Source organism: Humulus lupulus, chromosome 3 (genome assembly GCF_963169125.1).
Source record: "Humulus lupulus chromosome 3, drHumLupu1.1, whole genome shotgun sequence".
Taxonomy (NCBI): Eukaryota; Viridiplantae; Streptophyta; class Magnoliopsida; order Rosales; family Cannabaceae; genus Humulus; species Humulus lupulus.
Window position 1 is genome coordinate 69,968,256 of NC_084795.1, and position 11,893 is coordinate 69,980,148.

General features: G+C 33.4%; 1 protein-coding gene across 1 annotated transcript; it reads left to right on the forward strand.

Moving 5' to 3' along the window:
• Positions 1-254: 254 nt before the first annotated feature.
• Positions 255-5,928, forward strand: LOC133822803 (phosphate transporter PHO1 homolog 1). The gene is made up of 14 exons (XM_062255245.1): positions 255-698; positions 804-1,107; positions 1,510-1,930; positions 2,038-2,086; positions 2,193-2,264; positions 2,537-2,666; positions 3,317-3,440; positions 3,544-3,793; positions 3,895-3,999; positions 4,104-4,148; positions 4,250-4,402; positions 4,525-4,803; positions 5,150-5,286; positions 5,426-5,928. The coding sequence occupies exons 1-14, from the start codon at positions 462-464 to the stop codon at positions 5,514-5,516; spliced, it is 2,397 nt and encodes a 798-aa protein (XP_062111229.1). The 5' UTR covers positions 255-461; the 3' UTR covers positions 5,517-5,928.
• Positions 5,929-11,893: the final 5,965 nt, after the last annotated feature.

Sequence of the window (11,893 nt, forward strand, 5' to 3'; positions counted from 1 at the left end):
AATGCATCTCACTTTAAATAAGCATATAATTCTCTTTACAAAATCTTCATGAGAATTAAGAGCATACATACATGTTGGGAGGGAGGGGAGTACTTAGGTAGCTAGCTGACTAGTCATACTTGCCGGCGGCGGTTTGGTGAGAAACTTTCCGGTGAAGCTTTCTATTTACATCTATATAAATATATTTTTATATATATATAACCCACTATAACTATATATGATGCCCTGTCAAGTGGAGGAAGCATAGGAAGGTATATGTGCAAAGGATATTTTAGAATGTGCTGTCGAGCATCGGTACGAGCACATCAACCAAAATTCCTTTTTCACCCCCTTAAATTGTCACACCATGGCCTCTCATTGAACCACTCATCACAGTACAACACTATCTAACTCTCTCTTCTCTCTTTTCTGAGTAAGTTTATCTCTCGGAAAAGTTTTAGAGAGAAAGAATAGCTGAAAAGATGGTGAAGTTCTCTAAGCAGTTTGAGGGCCAATTAGTCCCTGAATGGAAAGAAGCTTTTGTTGATTACTGGAAACTCAAGAAGGACCTCAAAAAAATACATCTTCTTAATTCTAACAACAACAACAACTCTCAAAATAAGCACCAAAACAACTCTTTGTCACATACCCTTTTGACATCTCTGAAGAACTTCTCTTTGTTTGGTCCTAAACGTACAGATCACCATGAAGTTATTCATGTACAGCTAGCTCTTTACTCTTGTCATTCTTGTTCTTTTTGCATGATGTTTTTCTTCTCAGTGTTGTGAACTAATGTGGTGTTCAATGTTGATCACTACGTGCAGGTTCACAAGAAACTTGCCTCCTCAGCAAGTAAGGGAGACGTATATGAGACCGAACTGTTGGAGCAATTCGCCGATACCGAAGCTGCGAAAGAGTTCTTCAACTGTTTAGACCTTCAGCTCAACAAAGTGAATCAGTTCTATAAAGCCAAAGAGAAGGAGTTTCTTGAGAGAGGAGAGTCTTTGAAGAAACAGATGGAGATTCTCATTGAGGCCAAGACTGCATTCAATCAGCAGCGTGCCAAAGCAGCTAATTCATCTCAGGATTCCAAGGAGGATGCCTCCATGTCATACACACTTTCCCGCGGTATATATACAATATATCTAAAAATATTATCTTGCTTATCACAATAGCTAAAAGATGCACATAAAAGTTAGTACTAGCCAGCTTTAAGATTGCATTTGTTTCAACTTTGCCAAGATATTGTTCTGTTTTTTTATTGAACATATTTGTAAAGCATGTAATATAGTTCTAAGTTGATTTAATTCATTCTCATTTGAAAGAAAAATAAATCTAAAGACTAGCCTTTTAAGTTTACTACTCTGTATTTACTATACAATGAAGCTTAAGAGTTGTTCAATGTGGTAACATAGAACCATCTTAGGGGTTGCAATCATTAGAATTTGTAGTATAGTTTATTGAATATTGTGGTGTTATGATTAATTGGAGCAACTTGTTTCTTATAATTATTATTTCTTTGAGTTTCAGAGGAGTCCATCAATGGGGAGAAAACAGAACAAGAGCAAGAGCAGGACAGCAATAGCATAGATGATCAGATGGAGAAAAATGATGTGCCATATGGAGATATCTGCTCAAAATCATCTGATGAGCTTGGAAAATCAATGGGAATTAAGAGAGAAGACAGCAAATTAAGAACTCTTCCAGGACAGGTTTTCAGTGTCCAAGGGAAGAACTTTGGCATAAACATTCCTCTCACAACACCCTCGCGTACCTTATCGGCGATCAGCTACTTATTCAAAGAAGATCTAGGAAATCAGTCCTCAAAGAAAAGCACTCAGGAAGGTAGCAAGCTTAGAATCAATAAAACTAAGCTTCATCATGCAGAGAAGATGATCAAAGGAGCTTTTGTTGAACTCTATAAAGGATTAGGATATCTCAAAACTTACAGGTATTAAACACACCTTAATTCTCATGACACAACTAAACAGAAGTGGGTTGAGTTTTGATTTGGGAGATAATGATCTAAATATTTCTTCTTGATGATGATTATTTCAGGAACTTGAACATGCTTGCCTTCATAAAGATTTTGAAGAAGTTCGACAAAGTAAAAAAAAAAAATTGAATGGCTTCATGTTCATGCACTTTTTAGATGTCAAACTTTTTGGTTTTGCATACTGACATAAAAGGAAATTTGCCTTTGTTTCTTGCAGGTTACTGGAAAACAAGTTCTCTCCATTTATCTAAAAGTGGTTGAAAGTTCATATTTCAACAGCTCAGACAAGGTAAATTTGGCCAATGGTAGCTTATTGTTTTCTATTCAGACATTTTAGGATATTGTTAAAGATGTTGGCCACAATATATATCATTTCTTCTGAGTAAATTTTCCGACAATGTCAAGTGGCCATTGATCCTAACAATTTTTGTATGAGACAATGGATATCATTAGATTTCATAATATAACAAAGTCAGATATGCTTGTCTGACTCATATTGATTTGAAGTTCAAATTTTCTAGACCAACAAAATATATTTTCTCATTAGTTGAAAAATGACAGGTAATAAATCTAGCAGACGAAGTTGAGGAGCTTTTCATCAAAAACTTTGCTGATGAAGACCGAAGAAAGGCCATGAAGTACCTCAAACCACATCAACGAAAAGAATCACACTCTGTGACATTCTTCATTGGTGAGTGCTCTGCTTAGAACTTAAAATAACCAAATCTTTAATTAAAGAAGAAAAAACAAGAAAGCCCACGTCCTTTTTCATTAGACCTCAAAATTTGTTTAGTGGAGAACTTTAAGCTCGACCACTTTATGAAAGTATAAGTGTTAAGAAGCCCAGGTGAAAAAAATAAACAATGGTCCCACTTGGCCACTAGGCTGAAATTTGAGGCCGTGGCTGATTTACTTTTCCTTGGTGGGATGATAAAGCCAGGTCCCATTCTACCCCATAGCCATATTTGGAGACAAACCTGGTTGTACAAGGTTTAACAAAAGCTCATCAAAGCCTATAGGGAAACACTATGTTTTGTTGGTGTGGTAGCTAAGCTTGTGGAGAATCGTATAAGGATTGTTGGAACCTTTTTTTTTGTATTGATTTCACTATCTATTACTATCCACTAGATTTTCCCACTGTTCTGAAAATATCTAGTGGTGATGGGGTCTGTGTGTTAAGTTTCACTTATTTTAGGCCAATTTTCCATTAGTCAATAGTGTGTCCCCAGATACTAGTTCGGCAAAATTTCACCATATTATTTGCTTACTATGAGAACGAAATTTGAATATGACAGTTTAAACATTATGACAAATGACTTTGTTTTCCTTGTTCTCAATCAGGGCTATTCACTGGTTGTTTGATCGCACTCTTCACTGGATATGTCATCATGGCTCATATTCTGGGATTGTACAAAAAGCAACCAAAGACTTCGATCTATATGGAAACTTCCTATCCTGTACTTAGGCAAGTATAGTTAAATTTTCTTTGCTGCCATAAAAAGATCTTCCAAGACTTTATGCCTTAAAGCAAATCAGCATTATAAACCTGAGCCTTGTTCTTTTTGCAGCATGTTTAGCCTATTGTTCCTGCACTTCTTTCTGTACGGTTGCAACATCTTCGCATGGAGAAAGACTCGTATAAACTATAGCTTCATATTTGAGCTGGCCCCAACAAAGGAGCTCAAGTACAGAGATGTATTTCTAATCTGTACCACATCAATGACTGTGGTAGTGGGGACTATGTTTGTTCACTTGTCGTTTCTAACAAAAGGGTATTCCTATACTCAAGTTCAAGCAATCCCTGGCCTTCTGCTTTTGGTAATTTCATTGCTCTTATCAACCATTAATAAGCTCAATACTCCTTAATCAATCTTTTAGCAAACTATTTATTGATATCTAATCTTCTTCAATATGAACAGGCCTTCTTACTTTTACTAGTGTGCCCCTTCAATATCATCTACCGATCAAGCCGTTATCGCTTGCTTTGTGTCATAAGAAACATCATTTTGTCCCCTCTCTATAAGGTACTTCTTCATTTTAACACTTTATACAATCTTACCACCAAAAAAGAAGAAAAAATCTTTCAAATTATATTCTTAAAGTGGTTTTGTTTATTTGATTTTCGCAGGTTGTCATGCTGGACTTCTTCATGGCTGATCAACTATGTAGTCAGGTAAATCTTGAGCACCAAATAAAAAAACACAATACCGCGATTTCATTCGACCATTGTAGTTTGTACTGACAAAATCTTCTTTTTTTTTTCTTCTTGGATAGGTTCCAATGCTGAGAAACCTTGAGTACGTCGCATGTTACTACATAACTGGAAGCTACAAAACTCAGGATTATGGTTACTGCATGAGAACTAAGCACTACAGAGATCTTGCCTATGCAGTTTCCTTCCTACCTTACTACTGGAGAGCTATGCAGGTATAGTACCACCAAAGACTCTCCTCTTTACCTCTTTGGTGCATTCATTCAGTAATTTGTTTCTTGTTCTTTAAATACATATCTCTAAGTGTAACAATTTCTTAAAACTGGGGACTCTGCAGTGTGCTCGCCGGTGGTTCGATGAGGGACAGAAAAATCACCTTCTGAACCTGGGAAAATATGTGTCTGCCATGTTAGCTGCGGGGACCAAAGTAGCATTCGAGAAAGAAAGGACTGTGGGATGGCTTTGTCTTGTTGTGATCATGTCAAGTTTTGCAACAATGTACCAATTGTATTGGGACTTTGTAAAGGATTGGGGTTTACTGCAAACCAACTCCAAGAACCCCTGGCTTAGGAATGAATTAATCCTTCGCCGAAAGATCATTTACTACATCTCTATGGTACAATGTCATTGCCCTTTCTCTCTTTTCAAATCTATAACATGGGCCATTGCCACCAAACCTATAATTTCTCTCTCACAACATTTCATAATGAAAGAACAAATGGATAGATATGACTAGTATTATAAGCTTATAGCTAAGCAAAGTGGAGAATGAACATATATATTCTTAAGGAAATAAAAACATTGGCACTGCCATTTTACAACATGAAAGATTCCAAGTCTAATTCAAATAAGATAAGATGGGATTTTCTGAGATTCAATAGAGTTTATTAAAAGCAATTCAATAAAGGGTGTGTTGTTTAGAATGTATGGCATTGAACTTGGATTATTGGTATGTTATGCAGGGATTGAATCTAGTTCTCAGGCTTGCGTGGTTACAAACTGTTGTCCATTCAAGCTTTGGACATGTTGATTACAGAGTAACTGGACTATTTTTAGCTGCCCTTGAAGTCATTAGAAGAGGGCTTTGGAACTTTTTCAGGTAAAACAAATATAGATTTACATAAGACTTGATTTTTGGTTCATACTTACATAATGTCAAGAGAAAAATTAAATTATTCTCCCACAATAAAAATATTGAAGAACGGTTTATTTATTTAATACTAATGATAATGATTTAGGCTGGAGAATGAGCATCTAAATAATCAAGGCAAGTTTAGAGCAGTGAAGACAGTGCCATTGCCTTTCCATGAAGTGGATGAGGAAGACTGATTATGCCACATTGGCAAGAACAAAATTTAGTAGAAAACAGAATTGGATTCTGGATTTTTAAGGGCATTTTTCTTCCAACAAATGTTTCCAAAAGGAGCTCTTGTTGTACTAATTCATGTGGACCAAAATAAGAAGTGATGTAAACCAAAAAAAAAAAAAGTGAAAAATCTTGAGAAAGAGAGAGAGAAAAAAAAAGAAAAAGAAAGAACAGAACATTAAGTTGCTTATTGACTTAAATTTAGGTGGATTTTGGTAACTTAGTCCTCCAAACTTGTACACAAAAAAAAAAAATTCCTCATCAATGAAAAGAAAAATAGTGTAAAAAAAAACGCAATTGCGCTAATATCTAGTTAACGCCCTTGACGTGTATATATTGACATGTCACACATGCACTATGATACTCTTATGTTGATTTATGTGTGTATTATCTTTGATATAACTCAAAAAGTTACCAACTTAAAATTGCAATTAACCATTGAAAACTTGATGAAATGACAAAAAAGAAAGAAAGAAAAAATTGTCATACAAGTGTTACTATGTTGGCACTGGTATTTAATTTTTTTATGTAAATATTTTAAATCAATTCATCAAGAAAATTAGAATTTCTTAATGAAAGTAGTGAACAAGATTACTATAAAATATTGGACATTGGAAATAAGGCAACTATCTATGTGCTTGGGTATGAGATTATGTATAAACTTTCATGTTTATGTCTTAGTGCTAGATTTGTTTATGTTTAATAATGTTAATTTTCACCCTCGTCTTTGCATGACACTTCGGCTTTTATCATTGTTTAGTTCCGGTCCTTATCTCCTTTTTATAGAATGTTAAAGTGTTCTGGTTCTTTTACCAAAATATTTGCCAATTTACCCAATTATTTTATGTCTTAAAAGCAAGTTTGTCGGGTCCCCTTTTATTTGTATGTGACAATTTAGTTTGGATTATCGTTTTGGTTGTTTTCACCTTATTGGGACCAGTTTAGTAAAGTTGTAGTTTATTCAACAAACAGTCTTAGTTGTGCTATAGTAAAAAACAATTGAAGCATGAATCTAGTGCGTATTTAATAAATTATAATTCGAAAATTCGTTAAGATGCAAAAATAATATTTTAGTATTGAGATATTTGTGGTAAAAATACTTAATGTATATATAATGTAAAAGTAAATACCCAAAGTTGCTAAAATGTAGCATTTAAATGCCGAAACTTATTTTTTGGCTCCAAAAACACCTAAAATTGCTAAATTGTTGCACATTTACTACCCAGATAAGTTAAAAAAATAATACAAATGTATTTAAAGTTTTAAAAAATTATTAAAATTAGGAATATTTGCGGTAAAAATACTCAATTTATTATGTTTGTAGTACTTAAGTACTCAAGTTATTTTTTAGCGGCAAAAGTATCTTTCATTCATGTTTTTGTGCCGTTTAGTACAACCGTCAATTTTCATTGTTAAGTTCGATTGTAACACGTAGACGAAAGTACCCAATTAAATGGATAATTGCTGCGAAAGTACACAATTAAAGGGATATTTGTGGCAAAAGTACCCAATTCAAAATATATTTGCGGCGAAAGTGCCCAATTTAAAAGATATTTGTGGTGAAAGTACCAAAGTTATATGTAAATTTTATGCTATGGTGACGGACTTAATGACGAAACAAATAGATGCACTAAACTGCACCAAAACATGGACGGAAGGTACTTTTGCCGCAACAAAAATAACTTAGATACTTAAGTGCTACAAACACAATAATTTAGATACTTTCACCACAAATATCCCTTAAAATTATATAAAAATATAAAAAAAAAATAGTCTTAATTAATTCTAAAATTAAAAATAAATAGTTTATTTAATGAAAAAAATTATTTTTGATTGAAATAGTTAAAAGAAAAACGAATAACTAAAATACTAGTAAAAGAGAAACAAATTTATTAAAAAGCGTTAATATAATAAAAAAATTATTTATATACTATTTTCATTAAATAAAACTATTCTTTAATTTTAGAATTAATTTAGACTATTTTTTTATATAATTTTAATGATTTTTTACAACTTTAAATACATTTGTATTATTATTTTTAACTATTTGGGTAGTAAATGTGCAATATTTTAGCAACCTTGGGTATTTTTGCCGCCAAAAAACAAGTTTGAGTGTTTAAATGCTACATTTTATCAATTTTGGGTACTTTTCCCATAAAAAATGAGTATTTAAATGTTACATTGTGTAAATATGGGGTATTTTTGCCGCAAATATCTCTTTTGTTGACGCCACTTTTCGTCAACTTAAATAGTAGAGCAATTAAACAAATAAAAACTGGAGCAAATGAATTTAAAAAGGAAGACCAGAAGATTTTTACGTGGTCAGCAGTTAATTCTGCCTAGTCCACGAGTCTATGTTATTAAGACTTTGAGTTTTCTGGAAATTCTTCAGAGATGAATTACCCAGAACTTTCTCTCAAGAAATCAGAAATCGGCCTTTACAAGTGGTGATCCCTTCTCTATTTATAGAGAAGGTTGAAGAATTCATTCCCACATATTTCGGGAAGATATTCTGTATATCAATTGAAATAATGATATTAAATGCAATATATCTTATATACATAGAAACGTCCCATGAAGATCAGGAACGGATAATAGATTAAATGACATCCCTTAAATATTGGGATTGCACAGCAATAATTATGTTCACACGTAATAGGCTATCCCAGGTGATTCATCAGGTCTTCGAGATCAGCGATCGACATCGAGTCCGTCAGGACTTATGGATCAATCACGAACGTGTCACCCAACTTCACACTACGCTCGGGATAGGTAGGCACTACCGAGGCTGTCGTCCCTGAACTTGCACTTCCCGAGCCCGAACTACCTCGCCTGAGGACACTCGGTAAAAGATATATTCAAGTGTCGTGCCATTGCCATCGCGAGCTCAGAGAATATCCGAGATTATACATCCTCGAGGTCGTTGTTTTACTTCAGAGGGGTTTAATGGTCGAACCATATGATGTCTGTACATATTTCGAGCTCACACCTGACGAGCCCAGTTTTCGGGGTCATAACATCTTATCTCGAAATCTGGGTGTAACACCTTTAATATTTAATAAATTATAAAATTAGAGTAATTAATTGATATGAAATTAATAAAATAAAGGAAATTTTAAAATATTTAATAAATATAAAAAAAATTTAGAAAAAAATAAAATAATATATTTTAGTTTTAAATATTTTTTGTTATGAAAATTTTAATTAATTTTAAATATTTATATAATAAAAAGGTAAATATATAAAATAATTATTTTATCAAAAATATATATATATAATTGTTTAACCAAAATTTGACATGATGATGTGACAGTTCAAAATGACACATGACAGCAGTAATTATTAAATGTGTCAGTGCTGGGTCGATTTACTTATGTTTGTTGATTGTACTTGATCAAATGACACGAAGTTGTCCTTATCAAATAAAGAGATTAAATATCATCACATAAAGATCATTGCTCGATTACACTCAGATTATATAAAAGTCATTTCATTATAAAAATCATTAAATTACATTATGAAAGTCATTTCATTAATAATTTAACAATTAAATTAGACTGAATATTTGATTTTACCATTAAATTACATTACAAAAGCGACCCTTAGGGTCTTTTATGGTCGTGTAGTGTAATTTAAGGGTCGCTAAATGCAATTTCAAAGTTGTCAAGATTAGTCTAAGCGACTCTTAAGATATTTTATGGTTGCTTAGTGCAATTTCAGTGTTACCAAGATTAGTCTAAGCGACTCTTAGGGTCTTTTATGGTCGCCTAGTGCAATTTCAGAGTTACCAAGATTAGTTTAAGCGACCCTTAGGGTCTTTTATGGTCGTTTAGTGTAATTTAAGAGTCACTTAGTACAATTTCAGAGTTGCCAAGATTATTCTAAGCGACCCTAAAGGTCTTTTATGGTCACTTGTTGTAATTGCATTTATAAAAACACGAGTCCATTTTAGGAGACCACCATGAAGATGCCTCATCAAACACAACATTCATAGATACATAGCATCGACCACTAGTAGGATCGCAACATTTCCACCCTTTTCTTTTACTGTCATATCCCACAAAGATGCACATGATAACATTTTTATCAAATTTTCTACCCAAGTGATCTGGTATGAAGACATAGCATACACAACCAAAGACACGAAAATGACTAACTGTGGGTTTTATTTTCCACAATTTCTCAAAGGGTGATACAAAGCTAAGCTTGGCTTAAGGAAGCATGTTAATGATATGGGCTGTTGTTTTCATTACTGCACCATTTTGTTGTGGTGTATGCGGACACGTCAACTGATGACGTATCTTACACTTTTGTAAATATTGAGAGAACTCATCAGATGTATATTCTCTCCCATTATCAGTGCGAATGAATCGAATTTTTCTTCCTACTTCTCCTTCTTCTTGTTCTTTAAATTCCTTAAAATTTTCTAGAGTTTGAGATTTTTTTTTCATGAAGTAAACCAATACATGTTATATTATTTTATAATATAATGTAATATTATATTATATTATAATATAATGTTTTAGATTAAATAAATGTGACAAAGAGTGTCACATATTGTAACATATAATAGAGTGTCACATATTGTAACATATAATAGAGAGTTACAATATTTAGATATATGAGAAATATCAAAATATGTAACATATTTGGTGTTACAAATTCAGCTACAAATTTGTAACTTCCAAATATTACCCTTTATTGTGTAAATTTGGTGTTACACAATATTGAGATGAATTTCATAAATTCATATGTGAAATGGCTGATAGAGATATGATTTTAACCCCAATGATGTGTTTTGGGGGTTACAAAATCATTTGTGAGAGTTTGGAATCGTTTGGAAAAATAGCACAAATTTTTGTGCTGAAAATGGTCAGTGGTCGCGGCCACTGAATGTTGGTGGTCGCGGCCTATGGGACAGAGAGCAGTGGCCGCGGCCACAAGCCAAAAACTGACCATTTTTTCAATTTTTTCAATCTTTGTTGAACAACTCAAAAAACACAAATAACTCTCAAATCTAATTTTTAATTCCATAATAATTCAATTAATCATTGGTAACAGTCATGGGGGTTGGTGGAATTTGAAATTCAAATAGTATCTCTAAACTCTATAAATAGTAGCCTATTGCTCACTTGAAAGACATAATTTTTTCTATCCATTAGAGCGCTTGGCTAGAAACACCTTGAGGCTTGATAATTCCAGAAAGCATTTCCTATAATCTGTGAGAAATCCCTTAGTGCTTGAGTTAGGGGGAAATAAGCTTTTGGACAAAGGTTTCAAACCTTGTTCAAGTTGGTGATCCCCAACACTCTTCACTTTGGTAGTGTGAGTGAGAGTTGTTTATCTTTTGTTTCTTGTTCCTTTCTTTCATTCTATTGCTTTTCATCTTTATATTCTTCTTCTCTATTTACTTGTTTTTCTTGTTTAAGAGTTGTAATCTTTTCTTTTCTTTTGTTTCAAACACTTTACTTTATTTGTAATCTTTTGCTCAGAGTTGTATTTCACTATTCTCTTCCTCTTCTACTACTTTTGTTCATTTGTATTTTTAGTTATAGAGTTGTAACACTTTATTTAATCAATCCTTGTCTATTGTAATATTTTGCATAGAGTTGTAATTTTCTTACCATTTCCATTGAGACAAATACATATTTTCCTAACATTCAAAAGCTTACCCTTGTTTGTTTCAATGGAAGGTGAAACCATCAAGATAATGAATCAAGACCTAGTGAGGTTGGATAGGTTTGATGGGTCCAATTTCACTAGGTGGCAAGACAAGGTGAGATTTCTTTTTACCACTCTCAAAATCGCCTACATTCTAGAATCAACTCTAGAACCTCTCCCAATGCCATCCGACAAGGACACTTCCGAGGAAGTGGAGAAAAGAAGGAAGAGATAGGAGGACAATCTCCTTTTTAGGGGTCATATCCTCAACGCCCTTTCCGATAGGCTCTATGACCTCTACACTGAGACCAAATCGGCCAAGGAGATATGGGATGCACTTGAGACAAAATTCAAGGCGGAAGAGGAAGGTACCAAAAAGTTTTTGATATCTCAATACTTTGATTTCAAATTTTTTGGTGATAAACCTATTATTCCTCAAATACATGAATTGCAAATAATTGTTAACAAATTGAAAGTGTTAAAGATTGAGCTTCCCGAGGCCTTTCAAGTTGGTGCTATAGTGGCTAAATTACCACCAACTTGGAAGAGCTATAGGAAAAGAATCCTTCATAAAAATGAGGATTATTCTTTGGAGGGAATCCAAAAACATATTCGAATCGAGGTTGAATCGATATGTAGAGATAAACTTGTGGAGGGGTCTAATGGAGAGACTTCCAAA